Here is a 22,131-nt window from a genome sequence, read left to right as displayed (position 1 = left end):
CCCCCCAAAAAACTTTTTTAACATATCACATTGACTGTTAAGGTCAAAAACATTACACCATAAAAGTATAATGCAGCAATTCAACCAACTGTATGTATAACGGAATTCAATACAGAATCAACTATACAAAAATAAAAAAACTTTCTTTCGGCTTCTCCTGTTCTCCCGATCCACAGCGGATCCTCCGCATGTTTGATTTGGCACATTTTTTTACGCTGGATGCCCTTCCTAACGCAACCCTACCCAGTTATCCGGGCTTGGGACCGGCACTGAGAGTGGCTGGGTTTGGTTCCCTGACTGGGGATCGAACCCTGGCCGCAGCAGTGAGAGCGCTGCATCCTAACCACTAGAACACCTGGGAACCTAATCAACTATACAAAAATGAATATGAAAATACATTATAATTATAAAATTAATGTTTTTTTGTAATGTTATAATAAGACATGAGTTAAATATTTGAAGACTAGAATGGATTTCTGTGTAGCAGGAATTCACTGATTCACTGAATATCTGTAATGGTATTGGAGACTTAATTCTGTAGACTAATTCCTGTATTATATATGGAACAGACTGTTCATGTTGGGTGACAAATAATAAATCAGAAGACTCTGGAGCTGAACTATGCATGTTTCCTTTAATCATCAATGATCAAACCATCAGTACTTACCGTAATTTTCCGACTATAAGCCGAAAGAAAAAGACAGTGAACAATGACTTTCTTGGTCGGCTACTGTTTAGATACAAGCCGTTGTAACGCATTGAGTCTGGGTGAAGGGAGAGCTCGCTAACTCCAGTTGCAACAGAAATCATATAAGCACAGACAGGTTTCCAAAACTCGTGCTTTTTTATTTGTCTTGGCAACAGTGATACAGGTAAGTCAAAGAAACTTAGAAATGAGCATCAGAAAATAATAAGGACATATTCCTCGGTCTTGCACACATGCAGAAATAGCGGAAAAATTAGTCGGCAGGCTATTCCCAAAATACCGCTCTGCTCTTAAAGGAGCCACAACATATTTCACCCGTGTAACAGTCACTGTCTTTCGTTAAAGCCTGTGTGAAGTTCATTAGTTTCAGTGTAGACTGTGGCTTATACACAGGTGTGGCTTATTTATGTTTAGATTAAAAATCTTTGTCAAATTCAGTGGGTGCGGCTTATACAGTGGGTATGGAAAGTATTCAGACCCCCTTAAATTTTTCACACTTTGTTATATTGCAGCCATTGGCTTAGGTCATTTAAGTTATTTTCTTTTCTTCATTAATGTACAAATAGCACCCCATATTGATAGAAAAACACAGAATTGTTGACATTTTTGCAGATTTATTAAAAAAGGAAAACTGAAATATCACATGCTCATAAGTATTTAGACCCTGCTGTGACACTCATATATTTAACTCAGGTGCTATCCATTTCTAATGCAAATATCTAAAAAATAATATACATATACTACAATACCAGTATATATACAGTACAATGTAATAATACAAATAGGAAAAAACTAGAGTACGCTTTTTAAGTCATGTTTTAAGGTAGTATTGCACGTAAATTGCGGGTAATATTGCACATAATATTGTACCTGATTCGTTTAATAATATTTCACACAGATAAAGTTATTGCACATCTTAAAAAGTAATAGCAGTGTTGTATGGTGGTGACTGGTTTTACTGGGAACAGCTTTGGTTGTACAGTCTAATAGCAGCAGGGAGAAAAGACCTTCTGTATCACTCCTTCAGACACTTAGGATGTATCAGTCTGTCACTAAAAGAGCTGCTCAGCGATGTAACGGTTTCATACAGGGGGTGGGAGGCGTTCTGCAACAATGATGATAGTTTTGCTACCATCCTCCTTTCTCCCACCTCCTGTACAGTGTCCAGGGGAATCCCCAGGACTGAGCTGGCCTTCCTGATCAGCTTGTCTAGTCTCTTCCTGTCTGCAGTAGATATGCTGCCCCAGCAGACCACTCCATAGAATATGGCTGAGGCCACCACAGAGTCAAAAAAGGTCTTCAGTAGCTCTCCCTGTACTCCAAAAGACCTTAGTCTCCTCAGCAGAAAGAGTCTGCTCTGCCCTTTCTTGTAGATTGCCTCAGTGTTGTCTGTCCAGTCCAGTTTGTTGTTTAGGTGAACACCCAGGTATTTGTAAGAGTCCACTCACAATGTCCCTACCCTGAATGTTCACTGGTGATAGTTTGTTTGTGCCTCACGGAAATCCACCACCAGTTCTTTCGTTTTCCCCGCATTTATCTGGAGGCAGCTCCGTTGGCACCAGTCCACAAAGTTCTGTATAAGTCCTCTGTACTCTCTGTCATCATCATTCGTGATCAGACCGACGATGGCAGAGTCATCAGAGAACTTCTGTAGGTGACAGGTTGCTGAGCTAAACATGAAGTCTGCAGTGTAGATGGTGAAGAGAAACGGGCAAGAACCGTTCATGGGCTCCAGTATTGCAGACAATCATGTCAGACTCACAGTCACGAGTCCTCACATACTGTGGTCGGTCTGTGAGATAGTCCAGTGTCCAGGCAGACAGATGATGGTCCACTCCCATGTACACCATCTTATCCCTCAGGAGCGCAGGTTGGATGGTGTTAAAAGCACTAGAGAAGTCAAAAAACATGACTCTCACAGTGCTCCCAGCCTTTTCCAGTTGTGAAATTTAGGAGGAAGATGACTGTCTTCCTCCAATGCCAAGTTGGTAGGCAAACTGAAGTGGATCCATTGATGGGCTCACCAGAGGTCGGAGATGAGTGAGCACCAGCCTCTCCAATGTTTTCATCAGATATATACTATATACATACATACAGTGCGGAAAGTATTCAGACCCCCTTAAATTTTTGACTCTTTGTTATTTGCTAAAATCACTTAAGTTCATTTCTTTTCCTCATTAATGTACATGCAGCACCCCATATTGACAGATATGTTGACATTGTTGCAGTTTTATTGAAAAAATACAAAACTGAAATATCACATGGTCCTATGTATTCAGACCCTTTGGTGTGACACTCATATTTAACTCAGGTGCTATCCATTTCTTCTGATCATCCTTGAGATAGTTCTACACCTTCATTTGAGTCCAGCTGTGTTTGATTATATTGATTGGACTTGATTAGGAAAGCCACACACCTGTCTATATAAGACCTTACAGATTACAATGCATGTCAGAGCAAATGAGAATCATGAGGTCAAAGGAACTGCCTGAAGAGCTCAGACACAGAATTGTGGCAAGGCACAGATCTGGCCAAGGTTACAAAAACATTTCTGCTGCACTTAAGGTTCCTAAGAGCACAGTGGCCTCCATAATCCTTAAATGGAAGACGCTTGGGACGACCAGAACCCTTCCTAGAGCTGGCCGTCCGGCCAAACTGGGTTATCGGGGGAGAAGAGCCTTGGTGAGAGAGGTAAAGAAGAACCCAAAGATCACTGTTACTTAGCTCCAGAGATGCAGTTGGGAGATGGGAGAAAGTTATAGAAAGTCACCCTTCACCAGTCGGGGCTTTATGGCAGAGTGGCCGACGGAAGCCTCTCCTCAGTGCAAGACACATGAAAGCCTGCATGGAGTTTGATAAAAAAAAAACACCTGAAGGACTCCAATATGGTAAGAAATAAGATTCTCTGGTCTGATGAGACCAAATATGAACTTTTGGCCTTAATTCTAAGCGGTATGTGTGGAGAAAATCAGGCACTGCTCATCACCTGTCCAATACAGTCCCAACAGTGAAGCATGGTGGTGGCACAATCATGCTGTGGGTGTTAGGGAGCACCCTGCTAATCCTCAGGTGCTCGCCCCGCCCGCACCTCGCACCTCGCCATCATACTGATTTTACGCACCTGTCCCTCATCCCACACACTTGTATATAAACTCCTCACTCACTCCACTATAATGTCCGTTATTGTTTTCATGTGGACTATGTGTGTTTACTCTGCAGAACCATAAATAAAGACTACCTCTGTTTGCTTGTGCTTCGGCTTTGCTTGTGCTTCGGCTTGCACCTCTGTCACTGCTGCCTAACAGAATAACGGACCTAGAAAGAAAGGATAAGCGAAAAGAGAGAGGATCTACCCGGCTCTTACCTCGCGATGGATTCGCAACCCGATACCGTGCCCGGTTCGGTTCAGGACCTTGTAGACGCGCTCCGAGCGGCTTTTCCCTCCACCGCGGCGCGGCAAAACCCCCCCCCGCTTCCAACGGCAGTCCCATGGCGCTCCCAGCTGCTTTTTCCGGAGCAGCTTCCGAATGCCGCGGCTTCCTGCTCCAGGTCAACTTATACATTGTGATGCAGCCACAAAGATTTCCCACCAATCGATCCAAGGTCCTACACAGTCCTACGCTCGGTTCACCGCGCACTTCCTGGTGGTGTTTTGCACCTCCTCCGGCGTCCTTACCACGGCTGACCGGCTGCTAAACTTACGTCAGGGGAATGACAGCATCACGGACTACAGCCTCCGTTTCCACACCCTGGCAGCATCTAGTGGCTGGAACGAGCGCTGCTCAGCATTTACCGGCTAGGTTTGAATCCCGAAATTAAATCGGCTATGGCGGTGCATGATGACACAGTGGGGTTGGATAATTTCATTCAGAAATCCATTGGGCTCTCTCAGCGCCTGGCGGCATGTCACCCATCTCCACCTCACCCAGACACTCTGCTAGCGAAACAGCTGCCCCGGACGTCGAGCCGATGCAGCTGGGCTCCTATCGACTGTCCCGGAGTGAGAGAAACCACCGCCTGGCCACTGGGAGGTGCATCTACTGCAGGTGACAGGGACACTCTGTCACTCGGTGCCCCACACACCCTGCTCGTGCTGCGGTGAGTACTGTGGAATTCCCCACTGATATCTCACCCCTCTCCAAAATTACCGTGTCTCTTCTAACCCACGCTCTCTCTATCTCTGTGCGTGCACTAGTCGACTCCAGCTCGGCGGGGAACTTCATCTCCCAGGCCTGCCTCGACCGCTTACGCCTTGCCCGAGAGAGGGGCTCCAAGGACCTAGCGGTTCAGACGATCCAGGGACGCCCGCTGGGAAAGGGTTGGGTGAAGTACTGCACACCGGTGGTGACGCTGCAAGTGGGGTTGTTCCATCGAGAGGAGATACGGTTTCTGGTTCTGGAGAGTTTCACTGTCAGCGTGATCCTGGGGAGACCATGGCTACAAAAACACGCGCCGAGGTCTTCCTGGAAAACCCTGTGACGTCCTAGAGTGGAGTCCCCACTGTAAGGAGCACTGTCTCAGCCACCTTGCGACTCGGGTCCAAGGGGCTGTGATAGGCGCCACCCAGGTGGAGGAGGCCACGGCCACGACATAGGTGGAAATCCCTGTGGAGTACCTGGCCTTCGAGGACGTGTTCAGTGCCCAGGCCACCAACCGTCTCCCCCCTCATCGACCTTGGGACTGCTGCATTGACTTGCTCCCCGGTGCCCAAGGGCCGCGTGTACCCGCTGTCCGCTCCTGAGCACCGTGCGATGGAGGAAAATGTGCAGCAGGCTCTCCGCCAGGGGTTCATCGTGCACTCATCCTCCCCAGCAGCGTCAAGTTTCTTCTTCGTGGGGAAGGATGGAGGACTTCGGCCCTGTATAGACTACCGGCAGCTGAACTCGCAGATCGCTCCTCTTCCGTACCCCCTCCCGCTCGTGCCAGCTGCCCTGGAGGACCTGAGGGAAATAAGGAAAGGAGACAAGTGGAAAACAGCCTTCATCATGCCCTCGGGGCACTATGAGTATCGGGTCATGCCGTATGGCCTCTCTATCTCTCCAGGCCGAGCGTAAGATCCAGGAGCTGAGCCGGTATTTAAGAACCTATTGTAGCCAGGACCAAGGAGAGTGGTGTTGGTTTCTGACATGGGCCGAGTATGCCCAAAACTCGCTCCGCCAGGACTCTACGGGGCTCACTCCGTTTCAGTGTGTGCTTGGGTTCCAGCCGCCCCTGTTCCGCTGGTCGGACGAGCCAAGGAGTCAGCACGCTTCCGTCCCAGGGACCTGGTGTGGCTGTCCACGAGGGACCTGTGGCTGAAGCTGCCCTGCCGTAAGCTGAGTCCCCGGTTCATTGGGCCCTTCAAGATCTCCGACCAGATCAACGACATGTCTTACCGGCTAGAGCTACCCGCGAGGTACCGCATCCACCCTACCTTCCACGTGTCCTTGTTAAATCCCTGTGTCTCTCCTGTCTCTCGCCCCCCCAGGTGGCCCCGCGGCGCCCTCCCAGCCGGAGGTCGTGGACCAGCCCGGTGTCTACACAGTAAGGGAGCCGCCTTGAGTACCTGGTGGACTGGGAGGGGTATGGTCCGGAAGAGCGGTCCTGGGTGGCCAGGCAGGACGTGCTGGACCCTGCGCTACTGATGGAGTTCCATGTCATACATCCGCCCCGGGCAAGGGGCCGGCCTCGTCGCGGGGTCAGGGCGTCTGGTGCCGCCCCTGGGGGAGGGGGTGGTGTTAGGGAGCACCCTGCTAATCCTCAGGTGCTCGCCCCGCCCGCACGGAGCACCTCGCCATCATACTGATTTCACGCACCTGTCCCTCATCACACACACTTGTATATAAACTCCTCACTCACTCCACTCTAATGTCCGTTACTGTTTTCGTGTGGACTACGTGTGTTTACTATGCAGAACCATTAATAAAGACAACCTTTGTTTGCTTGTGCTTCGGCTTCCGACTGGTTGCAATTGAGGGAAAGATGAATGCGGCCAAGTACAGGGATATCCTGGACATAAGCCTTCTCCAGAGTGCTCTGGACCTCAGACTGGGCCAAAGGTTTACCTTCCAACAAGACAATGACCCTAAGCACACAGCTAAAATAATGAAGGAGTGGCCTCACAACAACTCCGTGACTGTTCTTGAATGGCCCAGCCAGAGCCCTGACTTAAACCCAGTTGAGCATCTCTGGAGAGACCTAAAAATGGCTGTCCACCAACGTTTACCATCCAACCTGACATAACTGGAGAGGATCTGCAAGAAGGAATGGCAGAGGATCCCCAAATCCAGGTGTGAAAAACTTGTTGCATCTTTCCCAAAAAGACTCATGGCTGTATTAGATCAAAAGGGGGCTTCTACAAAATACTGAGTACTGAAATACTGGGTTTGAATACTTAGGACCATGTGATATTTCAGTTTTTCTTTTTTAAAAAGTCTGTAAAAATGTCAACAACTCTGAGTTTTTCTATCAATATGGGGTGCTATGTGTACATTAATGAGAAAAAGAAATGAACTTAAATGATTTTAGCAAACGGCTGCAATATAGCAAAGAGTAAAAAATGTAGGGGGGTCTGAATACTTTCCGTACCCACTGTATATGGGTGTGTCCGGAAATTACGGTAATTGGACGTTGCAGTGTATCATAAGTATAATTTAAACAAACTCTCTCATAATTTATCTCATACTTCCCCTAATCACTCTTCCTTAATGTGAGATAAATTCAAACATTGAATGCAATATGCCAAAAAGAGAGCAAGTCTGACGTTAACAAATGTGAAACACTAAGTAAGAAATCCCCATATGGCTTAGGTGGCATAGGTCGATATTCTAGTCGAAGTGACATTCATTCAGCCTATTTCTCTGCAAAAACGTTTATTTTAAAAATATTTTCACTGAAATACCAGAAATGAAAAGAGCTGCATTGGCCAAATAACTTTAGCAAAGTGCAACATGTTTGCTAGCTTGCTAATTTGCTGAATTATCAGCACCTCTTTTTGACAAGATGGAATGGGTGAGGTTGGCTGACATCACATTTACATTTACATTTACATTTACATTTGTGGCATTTAGCAGATGCCCTTATCCAGAGCGACTTACAACAGTGTGTTGAGTCTCTAGCAATGTAATGGTACACTAGATTACAAACTTAATATAAAAATAAATCTTTATGTCTACAAAGCAAACTTGGAAAGTGCTAATTTAAGTGTTTTAGGAAGAGGTAGGTCTTCAATCGTCGCTTAAACAATTGGTGGAATTAGGTGCCACCTGTTGCAGCAGCTCCCTTTAAGTTTGATATTATTTTGCATTTAATTTATAGTGTTCTGGCACATGTGTTTTTTTTTTCTTTTTTAGTGTATGTGTGTTTAATTGTAAACTGCACAATGGACATCAACAAAGTCAAAGTGACTTTGTTCACAGTCGTGTCTGGAAACTCAGCCGCTGTCCTATTGTTTGAACCAGGGATCAGCTGTTAGCATTCCGCAACACGGCAATGCTACTCCGGTTTTTCCTGGAGTAGCATCGTCGCAGCTGAAAACTGTCCAGAGAGAACTGAGAAAGAAGATCAGGGAAGGAAAAGCATGCTACAGGAGGATGATTGAGGATCAGCTGCAGCAGAACAACGTCAGTGGTGTGTGGAAGCAGCTCAAAACCAGCTCTCAGACTGAAGGTGACCAGAAGTGGGTGAATGATTGAAATCTATTCTTTAACATATATGATCAGCTATCCTCCCCTGCCCCATCCAGTCCCCCCTGCTGCAACCCCCCCTTCTCTGCTTCCACAGCAAGCTGCTCCAGCCCCTCCTCTCTATGCACTGCTATCAGCTCACAGCCTACACACAACACACACACCACCCCCCCCCAACTCCAACCAATACACACTGCCCCTCACAGAAGCCCAGGTGAGAATAGAACTCAGGAAGCTCAAAGTGAGGAAGGCTGCGGGCCCAAACGACATCAGCTCCAGGCTCCTTAAGACCTGTGCAGACCAGCTGTGCGGCATAGTGCTGTACAAGTTCGACCTGAACCTGAAGCTGGTGAAGGTGCCACAGCTATGGAAAACATCCTGCATTGTGCCTGTACCAAAGACGTTGTGCCCAAAAGACTACTGACCAGTAGCACTGACCTCGCATCTGATGGAGACATTGGAGATGCTGGTGCTGACTCATCTCCGACCTCTGGTGAACCCATCAATGGATCCACTTCAGTTTGCCTACCAATTGCATTGGAGTGGAAGACTCTCATCTTCCTTCTACATCTGGCTATTTCGCACCTGGAAAAGGCTAGAGGCACAGTGAGAGTTGTGTTTTTTGACTTCACTAGTGCTTTTAACACTATCCAACCTTTGCTCCTGAGGGATAAGATGGTGTACATGGGAGTGGACCATCATCTGTCTGCCTTGATATTTGACTACCTTACAGAACCGACCACAGTGCATGAGGACTAGTGACTGTGAGTCTGACATGGTTGTCTGCAACACTGGAGCCCTGAAGGGAATGGTTCTAGCCCAGTTCCTCTTCACCGTCTACACTGCAGACTTAATGTTCAGCTCAGCAACCTGTCACCTGCAGAAGTTCTCTGATGACTCTGCCATCTTCGGCCTGGTCACGGATTATGGTGACAGGGAGTACAGAGGAGTGCAGAGCAAGCTACTGAAGACCTTTTTTTACCTTTGGTGGCCTAAGCCATATTCTATGGTGTGTTATGCTGGTGCAGCAGCATCTCTACTGCAGAAAGGAAGAGACTGGACAAGCTGATCAGAAAGGCCAGCTCAGTTCTGGGGATTCCTCTAGACACTGTACAGGAGGTGGGAGAAAGGAATGGTAGCAAAACTATCATCATTGCTGTAGAATGACTCTCACCAACTGTATGAAACAATTTCATCTCTGACCAGCTCCTTAAGTGACAGACTGTTACATCCTAAGTGTTTGAAGAATCGATACAGACCTACACCGAATACAGAGCTTCACCAAAACATGGCTGAACCCAGCGGTAGCGGACCACACCATCCAGCCGGCCGAGTTTTTCTTGGTTCACCGCAAAGACAGAACATTGGAGCTGGGAAAGTCAAGGGGAGGTGGAGTGTGTCTGATGGTGAATAAGCACTGGTTCCTCTTTCACACTCCTGCACACCAAATCTGGAACTAATGACCATAAAATATAATGTTGGCACAACTCTGATGATGTCAACATGTTTACGGAAGCCGTTGTGGGATTCATCAGGAAACTAGCAAATGATACGGTACAGAAAACCATCATCAGGACGTTTCACAAACAGAAGCCATAGGTGGATAAAACTATCCGCGATGCGCTGATATCCCGCTCCGCTGCCTACAATACAGGACTCGACACCGGGGACATGAACGAGTACGAGGCTGCAAAGTGTTGCTATGGGAGGAAACTAGAGTCACAGTTTGATGGTGGCTTTAACAGCATGTGGGAATAAGAACTATCACGGACTATAAACCACAATCTTCCAGAACTAAGATTGCGGACGCTTTTCTCGCAGATGAGCTAAACACCTTTTATGCTTGCTTCCAGGCTGCACATTGAGAGAGCTGGAGAAGTAGCCGTGCTCACAATCATGGAGCATGACATGAGGAGGGCATTCAGGAGAGTGAATACCAGGAAGGCAGCAGAACCAGATGGCATCACAGGTCGGGTTCTGAAAGCCTGCACTGACCAACTAGCACCGGTATTCACCTAGATATTTAACCTCTCCCTTGAACAGTCTGTTGTCCCCTCATGCATGAAACAGTCCACCATTGTTCCTGTCCCAAAGAAACCCCAGCCTGAACAAAATTATAAACACAACACTTTTGTTTTTCCCCCCCATTTTTCATGAGCTTACAGATCTTAGACTTTTTCGATGTACACAAAAGGCCTATCTCTCTCAAATATTGTTCACAAATCTGTCTAAATCTGTATTAGTGAGCATCAGCGTCTCTACTTCCTGAGAAGGCTGAGGAAAGCCCATCTCCCTCCCCCCATCCTGTCCATGTTCTACAGAGGGACCATTGAGAGCATCCTGAGCAGCTGCATCACTGCCTGGTTTGGGAATTGCACCGTCTCGGATCGCAAGACCCTACAGAGGATAGTGAGGACAGCTGAGAAGATCATCGGAGTCTCTCTCCCCTCTATCATGGACATTTACACCACACGCTGCATCCGCAAAGCACACAGCATTGTGGACGATCACACACACCCCTCACACACATACTTCACCCTCCTACCATCAGGAAAACGGTTCCGAAGCATTCGAGCCGTCACAACAAGACTGTGTAACAGTTTCTTTCCACAAGCCATCAGGCTTCTCAACACAAAGAACTGAACAGAACTCACACACACTCACTTACACACACACACACACTCACTCTGTGTGTTACTGAACTGTACAACCTGGACTAAACACAATCATCACTCATCTCGATCCACTATTTATTATTATTTATACTCGCACCTTTGTATTCAGTATAATGTTTACATGCTGTTTTTGCACCTTTTGTATTCAGTAGAATGTTTACATGCTGTCTTTGCACCTCTTTGCTGCTGTTTTTTTGCACTACATTGCTCTGTTCTGTTTGTACTTTCTCCTGGGTATAGTTTTTACATTTCTCCTCACACAGTACTGTATATTTAAGTATACAGTAGGATTACTAGTCGGCACTATACTTGGTTTTTGTCTTTTGTCTTGTCTTGTGTTGTCTGTCTGTACTGTTCTTTTGTTTGCACTGTTTGCACCAGGCTGCACTCAATGCACTTTATGTTGTTTTGTTGTTTAGTGTAGCACCAGGGTTCCAGAGGAACGTTGTTTCGTTTTTACTGTGTACTGTGTACCACTGTGTATAGTAAAAATGACAATAAAAGCCACTTGACTTGACTTGACTTGATTTCTCCTTTGCTGAGATAATACATCCACCTCACAGGTGTGGCAGATCAAGATTCTGATTAAACAACATGATTATTGCTTTAGGCTCGCCACAATAAAAGGCTTTTCTCAAATGTGCAGTTTTCTCACACAGCACAATGCCACAGATGTAGCAAGTTTTGAGGAAGCGTGCAATTGGCATGCTGACTGCAGGAATGACCATCAGAGCTGTAGATTTGTTATAACAGCAGCAACCAGACTTTGTACTCAGCCAAAAATAATCTGCCAACCCGACTACATGCCTAAAATCAAACAAAAAAAAACCTTTCACATAAAACAGATTATTCTTTGTAATATATTAGCAAAAACATCTCAAGGTTGTATTTGTAACCCTAGTTTGTCGCAAAACTTTGGTACCGCTTCGGTCTTGTTCACGCTCGGAATCACGTGTGCAATCCGGTGGGGTAACGTCACGACCAGGAGCTACAAAACGTATGTAGTGAAGCTAGCTTCTGCAAAAGAGAAGGGAGACGTGGCAGGGATGCAAGGAGTGTGGCTTATAAATGCAGCGACTCATAACCTAGAGACTTTCCCTTACAGGAACTCGAGCTGCGTCGCAACACTTTGGGAACAAGAGTCTAATCATGCCGGACCGACTAGTCCCTGCCTAGTATGAAAGAGCAAAGCCAAGGTCCAGGACAGAGGAGCCAGAAGTGGCTCTATGGTCTAAGGTTATAGAACCTGGTCAGCAGGGTGGACCAGCCCGCAGCATTGCAAATGTCCTGGAGAGGGACTCCAGCAAACCAGGCTGTAGAGGCCGCCACACTTATCATATTATAAAGATGTCCATAGATTTGTGGGGATTTGAAAAAAAGGTGTGAATAAAAGGTGGTTTTTAATCAGATTTTGTATTCAATCATTACACCGCATCACTGTTGAATTCTAGACACTTAAACTTTACATTTTGGTCAGTTTTGCTTATGATTTTTTTTATTTGTTTTATTATCTGTTTATTATTATTGGAGTGTCTACTGTGCATGTAGAACAGCTTTCTTTAGAACCAAATAGTTTTTCAAAGCGATAGTCAGTCTAATGTTCTGATCTCATGGACACGTCTTTGCTCATGCTGTGAAAAGAAAAAAAACACACATAGCTACACCCCTTTGTGTAGCTATGTGTGGGCTTTATGGATGTTCCCCAGTGCAAAAATGCTATAATTTTACATTCTTCTACCATAACATCAGCCTTCCATCAAGAATATTTTAACAACGTGTAGCTTCATGAAACTTTTATTAAGCTTTCAAAATGCAAAATGCAGCAGATGTTATATTCAATGATATTTACTGTATGATATATTAAGCTTTAGGTTGTCAATATAATGCACACTTATTCTACTATAAACGTTTTGATAGCTGGCGTGAATATGCGATAGCTGCACAGTTAGTTTACAACTCAAAACCTTCAGCTTTGCGGATGTTGCTCATGTTGAAGCGGGGAATGCGTTCGTCAAGGAGCACGCCCATCTCCAGGAGCATGTCTCTGGGAATCGGGTAGGCGTTCCTGGAGATGTACACTTTCTTCAGCTGTGCATCCATGGGAGAAGGCTTGTAATCCATGCATGAAGAACCAGTCAAACCAGTGATGCAGTTCACCTGGATTTTATAATACAGCAGTCCATGATTAAGGGAACAGATATTGTTATTTGTTCCACTTTTCAGTGGAACACTACAACCCCCAAGTAGATCATCATCTGACCCACTGTCCTCATCCCAGACCTCCAGCTTCACACTTCTGAATTTAGAAAGCTCCACAGTTTCCAGATGAAATACGCTGTTCCAAACGGGATTGTCATTATCTGGGATTATGGACGTCTTTCCTCTTGGGTGTTTTCCGTTGAGGAGGATCTTGACATACCCATCCGTCTGACCGATGTAATCTCCATACAAACCTGTGGCTTTGATAATAGTTACAGTGACATGAGCAAAGCCTTTCTGAGTGGGGCAGCAGTTGAGGGCCACACCTTTGTTGTTGTGGCAGCTGCACCTACATGGTTCCTTAGGGTTGGTCTTTACACCAGTCCTACATGGGCTTGCGCAGTTGCGTATCAGGGCCCTCTGGAGAATGTAGTCCTTGATGGCATTGCGTAAATGCGTTCGGATTGATGACTTCCTTGGCAGAAGATCATGAAGAGGCATGAGCGAGTAAGAAAGAACATCAGGGTGAGCAGGTAGAGATGAAACCCACTCCTTATAGGCCTTTGGATTGGTATTTGATGAGAAAAGGAGATCGACATTCACAGTGTTGCCACCAAACACGTTTGTTTCCCTTTTGGAGAAAAATAAATAAATAAATAAACATTTTTAATAATAACCATGTATTTTATAGATGTTTGGAATAATTTCACCAGCTTAACTTAAGAAATAGGTTGTTAATTTGGGCAGTTCATATCACTTTCGACAACATATTCATTACACAAAATCAGAGAGAGAGAGAGAGAAAGAGAGAGAGAGAGAGGAACAAACCTGTCACTGAAGGTGCTGGAGAAGCTTCTTTTGTTCAGAGACTTTTCCTTGTCCTGCTTGCAGTGATGAGCCTCATTTTGCATGTCTGAACCTATTCCCATACTGACAGAAGCCTCCAGATCCAGACAAGACTTCACCTCATCCACACTCAGACCCTGCAGTGATGCCTGGCACTCCTTTATGCTGGTCACAGAGCGAATTTCTCCACCCAGAGTCACCTGTACACAGTCACAATGTTTCCAGTCAACATTATTCATTCTAAAACTGTGAAAAGTAAAAAGTTGTATTCACTGTGCTTAAATAGACTACTTTAAACACAGATAGATGATTCTGCTTTAATTATCTCATTCACCTTTGTGATGTAATGAGTACCAAACATGTCAATCAGCTTGAAGTACAGGTGCTTTGTAGACTTATCATATCTCTGAGGGAGACTTTTAAAATCTTCACTTAGCTCCGGGTGCAGGACTGGACGATTTGAAACCCTGTACCTAGAAGACAGACCATGAAGTAGAATTTATTAACAATTTTGACTGATTCTCTATTAGTATAATTAAATAAAAATCAACTTGAGACAGCATTGTTCAAACACAAATGATCACTTCTTACTTGTAGTATCCACATTTGACGATCTGGCTGGTGAAGCTGAACTTGTCGTTTTTGGTTTTCTGCATTGAATATTCAGCCAGCTTGGAGTTAGTGCCTGCCATCATCACTGATCCCTGGACTTTTGGAGTCACTATGTTCAAATCTGTCTGCCAGCGGTTTTCAATAGACGACGTGCTGGAGCTGACCAAGGACTCACTGGAGTGGTAGACGGAGCTGGACACCTTCATTCTGCACTTCTGACTCGGTCTCCAGTCCACCACAGAAGCCGGGAGCTTCTGCTTTTCACCTCTCATGTAGGGATTTTTACACAGAGTGCAGGTTCTGTCTTTCTTGAGCCAGGAACTCATGTCGATAACAAAAGCACCTTTCCGTTCCATGGTGGTGATATCAAAGCCTTCTCCTGCCAGGTTGGATCCTGGGATGAAATCTGCATTGTTACACTGAGACTCACTGGCCTTTATACAGCTCTGGCTGTTTATAGGAGTGAGAAAGGTGGCAAAGACGCCCCAAATCAGAAGTGCCTGTAGCATGGCTGGACTTGTGTTTGTTTGTCCTGTTAAGGAAGAGACACAGAAAGAAATGGTTGTGCCACACATGCTAAATACTAATCGTGTCTTTCTGCACTTCTCATTATTTGGAAGATCACTTAGCCCCCACACAGTCAGCCACAAAGTGTTAAGCTTTTAATTTTGTGTTTTGTTTGCTTGTCTTATTTTCCTGTCTCTATGAGTCTCCTATAGACCCTCACAAACTTGGGTTTTCGGTGGTGCTGAAACCAATGGTTGATTTAACACTCCAACAAAATTATGGAAGTCTCGCTACTCAATGTGATCCTTAGAGTCATAGATGTCTTTAAAGAAAAGTTGGGAGGAGGTACCAAATTCAGTAAACACTTGCCTGGATAGCAAATATCCACATTTTTGTCAATTAACACAGGACAGGGAAATTTAATACAGGCACAAGACTACCAATCCTGGCTGTAATCTGAGGGATCTTGACTACAGGAGTTTATTCAGGGAGATAAAGTTCTTGTTTTGCTACCCATCTGGTAAAGGAGCAACTTAAACATACGTTAAGCAACTTAAACTAGCACTTTTTCCCTGTTTCTTCTTCTTCTTTTTTCGGCTGCTCCCATTAGGGGTCGACACAGCGGATCATCTGTCTCCATACCCCCCTGTCCTCTACATCTGCCTCTTTCACACCAACTACCTGCATGTCTTCCCTCATCACATCCATGAACCTCCTCCTTGGTCTTCCTCTTTTCCTCCTACCTGGTGGCTCCATCCTCAGAACCTCCTGTCTAAACTCATTCGTGAACCTGTACGTCACACTGCAAACAGGAAAGGGCTCAGAGCCGATCCTTGATGCAGTCCAGCCTTCACCCTGAACCAGTCTGTCGTACCTACTGCACACTTCACTGCCGTCACATTGTCCTCATACATGTCCTGCACCACCCTCACATACTTCTCTGACACACCTGACTTCCTCATACAATACCACAACTCCTCTCTTGGCACCCTGTCGTAAGCTTTCTCTAAATCCACAAATACACAATGCAGTTCCTTCTAGTCAAGTCAAGTCAAGTCAAGTTTATTTGTATAGCGCTTTTCACAACAGACATTGTCTCAAAGCAGCTTTACACAAATCAACAGTGATGGTGAATGGTGTGCATTTGTCCCTGATGAGCAAGCCGTGGCGACTGTGGCAAGGAAAAACTCCCTTAGATGTTATGAGGAAGAAACCTTGAGAGGAACCAGACTCAAAAGGGGAACCCATCCTCATCTGGGTGACATCAAGAGTTTGATCATAAATCTTTCAACAATACAGAACACTGGAGAGTCTGTTCTTCTCTATACTTCTCCATCAATATCCTCAAAGCAAATAAGGCATCTGTGGTGCTCTTCCTCTGCATGAAACCATACTGTTGCTCACAGATAGTCACCTCTTCTCTCAGCCTGGCTTCCACTTCTCTTTCCCATAACTTCATGGTATGACTGATCAACTTTATTTCCCTGTAGTTAATGCAGGTCTGCACATCTCCCTTATTCTTTAAGATCGGTACCAGCACACTTCTTCTCCATTCCTCAGGCATCTTCTCACCTTCCAAAATCCTGTTAAACAATCTGGTTAAAAACTCCACTCCCATCTCTCCTAAACATCTCCACGCTTCTACCGGTATGTCATCTGGTCCAACCGACTTTCCATTCTTCATCCTCTTAATCGCTGCTCTTACTTCCTGCTTACTAATCCTATCTACATCCTGCTTCACCAACTCCACATCATCCAACCTTCTCTCCCTCTGATTTTCCTCATTCATCAGCTGCTCAAAATACTTTCTCAACACACTCTCCTCACTAGTCAACACATTTCCCTCTCCATCCTTTATTGCTCTAACATGCAGTACATCCTTCCCAGCTCAGTTCCTCTGCCTGGCCAATTGGTATAAATCCTTTTCTCCTTCCTTAGTGTCCAACTTCTCATACAGCTCCTCATATAACTTTTCCTTGGCTTTCGCCACATCCCTTTTTACCTGCTGCCACATCTCCTTTTGTACTCCTGCCTACTCTTCTCATCACTCTGTCTATCCCACTTCTGTTTTGCCAACCTCTTTCTCCTTATGCTCTTCTGCACTTCCTCATTCCACCACCACGTCTCCTTGTCTTGCTTTCTATTTCCAGCTGTCACACCAAGTACTTTTCTAGCTGCCTCCCTCATCACTCCTGCAGTAGTTGCCCAATCATCCAGCACCTCTTCACCACCACCAAGCCCCTGTCTGACCTCTTCCCTGAATGTCACACTACACTCTTCCTCCTTCAGTTTCCACCATCTTATTCTTCTTTCAGTCCTTACACTTCTCCTCTTCTTCTTTGCCTCCAAAACCATCCTACAGACCACCATCTGATGCTGTCTAGCTACACTGTCCCCTGCCAACACCTTACAGTCTCCAATCTCCTTCAGGTTGCATCTCCTGCATAGCACATAGTCCACCTGTGTGCACCTTTCTCCACTCTTATACGTCACCCTATGATCCTCCTTCTTCTTAAAATACGTGTTCACCACTGCAATTTCCATCCTTTTAGCAAAATCTACCACCATCTGCCCTTCCACATTCCTCTGCTTAAAGCCATACCTACCAACACCTCCTCATCACCTCTGTTCCCTTCACCTACATGCCCATTAAAGTCTGCCCCAATCACCAATCGTTCTTTCCTAGGTACACCATCTACCACTTCATCTAATTCACTCCAGAATCTTTCCTTCTCCTCCATCTCACAGCCAACTTGTGGAGCATAGGCACTGATGACATTTATCATCATCCCTTCAACTTCCACCTTCACATTCAGCACCTGCTGTCTATTCATAACCTCCACTCTTCTACACTTCTCCTTTCCTGCCGTCTCTGTAGACGTCTTCCTCCTCTCCTTCTCCTCCTTCGGCCAACAGTAGCCCAATTTCCACCGGTACCCTGTCGGCTAACGATACCTGTGGCGGTCGTTGTTAACCCGAGCCTCGACGGATCCGGTATGAAATTCTCATTTGTGATCCGTATATTTGATTTGGCACATGTTTTACGCTGGATGCCCTTCCTAACGCAACCCTCCCCATTTACCCGGGCTTGGGACCAGCACTAAGAGTGCACTGGCTTGTGCATCCATAATGGCTGGGTTTCATTTTTTTCCCCCCTGTTTGTTTTATGTCTTTGTTTAAAGAATTGTGCAATAATCCCTCTCAGCAGAGTTTTATTAGCTGATGATATTCTAAGTCAGTAACATCGTGAACCAGTGTTGATTCATTAATTGATAGAGATTTAAAGCACTTTTGTATTTTGCACACAGTTTACTTATGTCTTCCTCTTTATGCTTTCAATAACTGGCAGAACCACAGAGAGAGAGAACGGCAGAGCTGGTGGTTCACCCAGCAAAGACACACACACACACACACACACACACACAGTGAAATACTGCAACTTCATTTTTGTTGAGACTTTTAATTGAATCCTTTTTAAAGTGTGCAAAAAAAAACTCAAATAAAATTAAGGAGCTTCTCAGTCAGGAGACATTCTGTCTGTCTGTCCAAGTTTTCTGCCACAGCCTCACACAGTAGTGCTATTTAACAACACACACAAATTCCTGCTGAAATAAGAGCTTTTTTATATTGTCGATCAGAAACTTCGCTTTTCAAATGCTCTGCAAACAAACAAGTTGTTGTTTCTATCTGCAATAATGCTCAACACGAACACATTTATCAATACACACACTCTGCCTCTAAAACCTGTGATATGCAAATTAATTGAATGCCAAAGTTCTACTTTCTCTTTTTTGAGTGATTTGGAGCAGCAGAACTGTAGATGTAACAAAGCCGTTTATAAAATAAATAAGAGAAATTAAGCATGATTTTGATCCATTACTTCTCAAAAAAACATTAATGACAGCTTTAACTATTTAATCCTGGGATGTGATCATAATATAAAGCAATAATCCACAGCTAGGTGTGAGGCCTTACAACATTTTCTGCTCTGCTGTATGTTCTCCACTTCACCTAGGTCTGATCTTAACCTCCACATCGTGAAGTAGAATTCTTTGATGCTCACTACCGTAAAAAAAAACGTAGAACCCACAATATAAAATATATATATATATCCTGAATCTGACTTTCCTTTTGATTGTGGATTCTGAATGGTGAGGGTTCAAACTAATTGTTTTCTGTAATTAGTATCTGTTAATATTAAGATGGTTCTCACACTGGTTCTCTAAACACATTCCAATGTTATCTGTTCAGTGTCTATAGGATCTTTACGATGTGAGTATGTAAGGTATACAGGAAGTCTTTATCTGGGCTCACACATCTCCGGTTCTTATGTCTTCTTACCCAATCAGGAACATTTTTAGTTTAGTTTTTTTCCAGTGTGTATATATACTTGTCTGATATCTGCTTTAAACTGAAGAAGAACATATGCTGTGTGCTGTGTGCTGTGTGATTCTTCCCTGATCAGAAAAGGCACCACGGGCATCATAGATCACATGGAAAACCTTTTCAAGAATTATGTTTTGTTTGGGTGTGATAAAAATCTAACAGTTTCCCACATCTTCAATCTTGTAATCAGTCATTTAGTCTATTTCAATGAAGAAAAGTTGTCACTCTGCTGCTTTATCTTTGTGTGGACCACACCTTCAAGACCACCAAGCAGTATGATGCTCCTGTGACTACAGTTGCAAAAATTATTCAACAGTTTAGGGTGATCCTCCCTAGACATGGCTACTGCACCTCATTGGCTCTCCATAATACATAAATATCAAGCTAAAAAACAGAACACTGGACTATTCAGCCCTGATCTGAATCTTATCCAACATCTATGGAAAGAGTTTAAACATGCAGTATGGAGAAGGCAACCTTCAAACCTGAGACAACTGGAGCAATTGGCAAAAACTTCCTGTGGAAAGTGCAGAAGTCTCATTGAGAGCTACAGAAAGCAGTGATTGTCCTTAAAGGTTGTGTAAAAAGATATTCGGTAATGGATGCCATAATTTTTCATTTGTATTATTATTTAAAATATGCTGTTGAATCAAAAATTACCTGCAGTTTGTTTTTATTTATATATTACATAAACAATGATGGTGCCAGTTACATCTGTCTGTTTTCAGAGAAAACTGTTCATAGTGAGTAACAAAAAACTTGCAAACGTCTGTACAACAACAATATAACAATATTCAGTATTGCATTTATTCATGTTCCTGACCTAATTTATGTGTGTGTGGATATCAGCATTGTTTAATTAATAATTACAGTGTTTTGTCTTTAAATATTGTGAGAATAATTTGAAATATATTTACCATACAATAGATTTACTGAAATAAAGTAGTCAGTATTTTCATAATTGGAAAAAAGTTACAAATTGACAATTTAAAGCTTGGGGACTTTTTACTTACCTTGAAGTTCGTATGAGTAGATAAAAGCTGTGCACCTTAGAAGGGTTTTTGAAAAAAAAATGAGCTCTTCTTTAATTCTACAGGGGTATTTATACACAATTGCATGACCTGGGGCAGGGTGACTTCTAGATCTATAAATAGGTCTATAGATTTTTAGGGGTTTAAAAAAAAAAAGTGTGATCTGTTCTAAGTGTGTGTAAGTGTGTTAGGCTGTTATTATCAACTTTTTCAATGCCGTTAAATTCCACTTTACATTTTGGTCCATTTTTAATATACTTGTTTATTCATCAGCACTATTGGACCTCAGCTGTACAGAGGTGGTAGACTGTCCACTGCTCATGCAGAGGACCAAACACATAAATAATCTCTTTTCTCATGCTGTGAAAAGAAAAACACATACCTTACTCATTTTCTGTAAGTCATGTGGGCTTTTTTGATTAATGATTAATTAATAATATTTTCGATTGATGCTACAAGCTTTGACACACCTATTTTGGGCAGTTTCTCACATTTTTTTCTTTGCAGACCCTCTCAAGCTTCATCCGGTTTAATGGGGAGCATCGGTGCACATCCATTGTCAGATCTTTCCAAAGATGTTCGATCAGGTTCAAATCTGGGCTCTGGCTGGACAACTTTAGGACATTCATAGAGTCGTCCCATAGCCACTCCTTTGTTATCTTGGCTGTGTGTTTAGAGTCGTTTTCCTGTTGTAAGATGAACCGTTGCCCCAGTCTGAGGTCCAGAGTTCTCTGGAGCAGGTTTTCATCAAGGATGTCTCTGTTCATTCTCTGTTCATGTTCACAGCATGATGCTGCCACCACTCTGCTTTACTGTCAGGATTGTATTGGCCAGGTGATTGTATTGGCCAGGTGACTGGTTTCCTCCAGACATGACACTTAGCATTCTCATGTCTGAGACTCCTTCATCTGCCTTTTGGCAAACTCCAGGCATGCTGTCATGTGCCTTTTAATGAGGAGTGGTATCCATCTGGCCTCTCTACCATACAGGCCTGATTGGTGGAGTGCTGTCGAGATGTGTGTTGTTCTGAGAGGTTCCCCGCTCTCCACAGAGAAACACTGCAGCTCTTTCAGAGTGACCATCAGATTCTTAGTCACCTCCCTGGCTAAAGCCCTTCTCCCCAATCGCTCAGTTTGGCCCACCCTAGGAAAAGTCCTAGTGGTTCCCAACTTATACATTTATGGATAATGGAGGCCACTGTGCTCATTGGGACCTTAAGTGCTGCAGAAATGTTTCTTTCCCCTTTTCCAGATCTGTGCCTTGATACAATCTTGTCTTGAAATTCCGGCAATTACGATGTGAGTATGTGGGACTTCATGGCTTGGTTTGTGCTATGATATTTACTGTAAACTGTGGGACCTTATATAGACAGGTGTGTTCCTTTCCAAATCATGTCCAATCAACTGAATTTACCACTTGATTGGTCTCCAATCAGGTTGCAGGTATCTAAAGGATGATCAGGATGCACATAAGTTTCATTTTGCGTGACATGGCAAAGGCTGTTA

At 44.3% G+C, this 22,131-nt stretch overlaps 1 protein-coding gene across 1 annotated transcript; it reads right to left on the bottom strand.

Annotated features, from left to right (window-relative positions):
• Positions 1 to 12,832: 12,832 nt before the first annotated feature.
• LOC124396886 (perforin-1-like) lies at positions 12,833 to 20,661 on the bottom strand. Its single transcript, XM_046866249.1, has 5 exons — positions 20,609 to 20,661; positions 14,682 to 15,234; positions 14,425 to 14,563; positions 14,073 to 14,290; positions 12,833 to 13,875 (listed from the first exon to the last, which is right to left on the bottom strand). The coding sequence occupies exons 2-5, from the start codon at positions 15,209 to 15,211 to the stop codon at positions 12,996 to 12,998; spliced, it is 1,767 nt and encodes a 588-aa protein (XP_046722205.1). The 5' UTR covers positions 15,212 to 15,234; positions 20,609 to 20,661; the 3' UTR covers positions 12,833 to 12,995.
• Positions 20,662 to 22,131: the final 1,470 nt, after the last annotated feature.

Source organism: Silurus meridionalis, chromosome 14, assembly GCF_014805685.1.
Source record: "Silurus meridionalis isolate SWU-2019-XX chromosome 14, ASM1480568v1, whole genome shotgun sequence".
Classification (NCBI taxonomy): Eukaryota; Metazoa; Chordata; class Actinopteri; order Siluriformes; family Siluridae; genus Silurus; species Silurus meridionalis.
This window is presented reverse-complemented; position numbering and strand designations above follow the sequence as displayed.